This window comes from Scatophagus argus, chromosome 1, assembly GCF_020382885.2.
Source record: "Scatophagus argus isolate fScaArg1 chromosome 1, fScaArg1.pri, whole genome shotgun sequence".
NCBI lineage: Eukaryota > Metazoa > Chordata > Actinopteri > Scatophagidae > Scatophagus > Scatophagus argus.
In genome coordinates, this window is record NC_058493.1 from 8,586,807 (window position 1) to 8,590,901 (window position 4,095).

The 4,095-nt window shown below is 43.9% G+C and overlaps 1 protein-coding gene across 2 annotated transcripts; it reads right to left on the bottom strand.

Annotated features, from left to right (window-relative positions):
• Positions 1–263: 263 nt before the first annotated feature.
• On the bottom strand, positions 264–3,682 carry irx3a (iroquois homeobox 3a). Of its 2 annotated transcripts, XM_046417076.1 has the most exons (3): positions 3,149–3,682; positions 1,504–2,548; positions 264–1,015 (listed from the first exon to the last, which is right to left on the bottom strand). In XM_046417076.1, the coding sequence occupies exons 1-3, from the start codon at positions 3,365–3,367 to the stop codon at positions 945–947; spliced, it is 1,335 nt and encodes a 444-aa protein (XP_046273032.1). In that variant the 5' UTR covers positions 3,368–3,682; the 3' UTR covers positions 264–944. The 2 variants fall into 2 exon arrangements, with proteins under 2 accessions (XP_046273032.1, XP_046272942.1); XM_046416986.1 differs by having other exon boundaries at positions 264–2,548; positions 3,149–3,679.
• Positions 3,683–4,095: the final 413 nt, after the last annotated feature.

A 4,095-nucleotide genomic window follows, 5' to 3' on the forward strand; every position in this document is an offset into this window, starting at 1 on the left:
GCTGCGCCTCTGTAAGGATAATCCCACAACATTAATATCCAAATGTATGCCGCAGTACTGGCTAATTAGCCTTAAGTCCCTCCACTACAAAAGTGTGATAAATCCCCCTCGAATATTTACTTATCACGACCACGGAGGATGAAGTCTCTGCCTCAGGCCGTCCACTAACACACATATAATAAAAGTCTAAAGCTGCAATACTCGCTTAACAACCACCATCAACAGCAGCTGTCAAAATACCTCGTCCAAAAAGCAACAATTTCTTAAAGTTGCAGCAGTTCATTTATTAGCCAAAATATAGACTTTCTTGTACAATTTGGTTCACAAGTATGTACATATTCTTAACTTTATATACAAAACATTTGAACATCAAATCCTCACAGAACTTACAAAAAGAAAAAAAAAAACTCACAGACTACAGGTTCATACATTATTACATTAGCAGTTTTACACAGGACATGCTTACAATGTAAGTATACAGAGATGTATTATTCTTATTTTACATTCCATATTCAAATTAAAATGAAAAGAAAGAAAGAGGATGGGTGAGAGGTTATAGAGAGGAGAGAGCCGAGAGAACCACCGCTGCTTCTACTGGTTCTGAGGCCTAAAATACAGAGGGGTGACAGAAAACAAATACAGTAAAAAAAAATAAAATAAAATAATAATAGAAAACTAATAATAGCCTCATAAAGAGCTAAAACACAAAGTGATAAGTGACAATTGCCTTTCAAAAACGAGCCTGTAGTTAATTTGCATTGAGCTCATTTGCATGACCAAACAAGTAAGTTGTAACGTAGGCCTTGACGAAATAACACCAGCGCACACAGGGATGAAACAAATCTTAGAATAAAAGCTAATTTGGGTAAATATGGCGTTTAAAAAAGAAAATGTGATATGGCATCAAAGTGAAAATTCCCAAATGTCATTAACTGACAGCCTCACTATAATCTTTGAACTGGGTGGGAAGCTGTTTTTAACAACTTTTTCTCTGCATCCAAGGCACTAGAGCTCTCTGAAAGTGGGACAATTACAGATGAAAATGCACCTTCCGCCTTTTCAGAGCCTATCTTGGCTTTCCGTGAATTTACTGTTGAAAACCAGTGGATTTGAAGGGTTGAGGGATTTATGTAAACCATACAAGCACGTGGGGCTAAAATATCACAACACCAAATAAAGGAACGAAGGGACACAAAATCAAGAACACTTTTCACCCAGTCCAACATTTTACTTTTTTCTCAAATGCCTTCTGACGCAGTTGTCATTATCCTCTCGGACATTTTTCAAAGCAGTCACACACACACACACACACACACAAACATTCTGTAAGCTATAAAACTGTAACACTGTTCATCTGTGTGGCCTAGACAGAAAAAAAAAATCCGTGAAAAGGCAAAGAAGGAGAAAGGAGGTCTAAAATAATCGAAATGGATGCCGGACAATATAGCGTCTTTGTTTTTGTAGTTATTTTTACATGCGCGTCTCAGTGTCGGGGACATGTACCTGTGACTGGAGTCTCTGAACTATGACTCTTGTCCTCCGTTTGCCTGCTGCTATAGAGGGCCAGGCCGGTGGCAGTGGCCTGGTTTGCCAGTCCCAGATAATGATTTGAGTTCAGTAAAGCCAGCTGGTGCGCCGAGAAGGCTCGGTTCGTCCAGTTCTGGATTTTCCCAACGGGACAAGAAGAGATGAGTCTGTGAGGGGCGATTATGGTCTGGGCGGCCGGCCCTGCGGAGTTGTTGCCGTTCATTTGTGGAGATTTACGCGGATTGTCAGGGGCCGTGGCTGTCTCTGCCAAAGACCAGATCTTTGGCTTTTGGGCTGGGGCAGGGTTGTTTTCTGAGGGAGGTGAGCTAACGGACACCGGGTTCAGTTTGAGCTGTTCTCCGTTTGGTTGAGACGCTTTGGTGTCCAAAGAAGCGTGGTGGTGGTGGTGGTGGTGATGGCTGTGGAAGTGCTCTCCTCCTCTCTCCACGTCTTTGCCCTCCTTCCCCACAGCCTTTAGAAACCTCTGGTCGGGCCCTTGTAAATCCTCATAGCCGTCAGAAATCTCAGAGTCACTCCTCCCGTCTAGTTTAATATCTGAATGCAGGTCGTCCTGGTCGTCCAAGTCGTCCTTGTTCTCAATATTTTCCGTGTCGATGTTCTCCAAGTCGATTTCCTCCTCGTCCTCCCTCTTGTCCCCCTCCTCCCCTTCGTGATCGCTTGAGTAAACATTTCCCTCTTCGTCGGTGCGGTTCCGAGGGGTCCAGGTCATCTTGTTCTCCTTCTTTAGCCTCCTCCTGGCGTTGGCGAACCAGGTGGACACCTGGGTCAGGGTCATTTTGGTGATGATGGCCAGCATGATCTTCTCGCCCTTGGTTGGGTAGGGGTTCTTGCGATGCTCACTGAGCCAGGCCTTCAGGGTGCTGGTGCTCTCCCTGGTGGCGTTCTTGGGTCTGGACGGGTCACCGAATTGATATTGGCCATATGGGTAAAAAGCAGGGTGGTGGTGGGCAAACCCTGGGTGCTGGACACCGGGACTGTCTTTAAGTTCATACTGAGCACCCTACAAAGGCAAAAAAAGGCAAAATAAAGAAAGAGTCAGAGGGATTTATTGGACTTAAAATATTAATAGGATATTATTTCCTTTTAAATATAATTATAGCTCCCCCAAAGTATGGCATGTATATTTGAAGTAACACATAATAATGAGGGTATTAAAGTGTAAACAAACAAAATGGTTAATGTATTTTTGTCACAACTTAAATCGTTATTTGGGTACCACAAGTTTCTCAGCTAAACGAAAAACCAAACAAACAAATAAATAAACGTGTTTAAACCGAAACACTAAAACAAGACGTTACTTTTATACACCTTTTCCACACTTACACACGTAAACCTCCCACGGCGCATTGCATCATTGTATTAACTCTTTTGCTTTGGGTTTCAGTAAATTACGTGCCAACAGTGAGCCAAAAGCACACTTTGTTAATGTGTTACTTTTTAACCACTTTTAACTCATTTTCACCAAAGATTCATCGAAGGAGTTCAGCGCGGCTCTCGGAAAGTTTAGACTCAGAAAGTGTCGATAAACCTCTCCTCAAGGGCCCGTGTTGTTTATTTCTTTTATTCTAAATGTGACATAAAAGTTATCAGAGTCACTTACCAATTGATTGAAAATTGATATGTCGTTTGAGTAGGGGAGAAACGCTCCATAGCCCTGCGCTGCTGCGGCGAAAGGAGATCCATACATAGTGGAGAGGACGTTGGAGAGCGCGCCGGACGGACTGAGCTCTGTCCCGGACCGGGCATTGCTGGCGATCCCCTGGCGCTCCGGTGGGTATATCGGTCGGATGTACTGATATCCCAGCTGAGGGAAAGACATGTTGGTAGGAAAAGGGAAAAAAGTCTTCTGCAACCACACAAAGCAAGGGAATTGCCTCGATATCCACTTTTACAGTGAGAGCATGTGAGCAACAAAAGGTGCAAGAAAGGGAAGTCTATATTTCCTCGGGAACAGCCAGTGTAAACGATCCGGTTGCGCCCCTTATTTCTTCCTCTTCTTCTTCTTTCCACCCTCACTTCCCTATTGATCTGGATGGACTAAGGTCAGGTCCTTACAGATTGCTTTAGATTATTGGGACTCCCTTGCTCAGATTGACATTTCTAGTCGTTTAGAAGCCCCTCCTATTTCTCAAATCTCACTCCTCTCATATGCGCCACACACCAAACAGTCTCTCTCTCTCTCTCTCTCTCTCTCTCTCTCTTTCTCTCTCTCCGTCTCTCTCTCTCTCTCTCCCACTCGGGTTAGTGCACGGACGCCGCGAGCTCTTATTTGAATGGGGGTTCAAATCTCATTTTATGGCTCGCCAATCTATTTCATTTGTTATTTGTTCGCGTCTGTCCTATCCCCCCCACCCCTCCCCTACCCCCAACCCACCACCCCCCCATTTAATTCACAATTTTGGCCATTTGCACAACAGTAAGCATTTTGGTATCAGCGACTGATTAACTTTATTGGCTGCAGTTTCCTTTCAATACAGCGCTACAGAAGAAACTTTCCTTTGTGGAGGCAAACTTGGGGATTCACCTACAAGAGGACAGCGTTTAAAA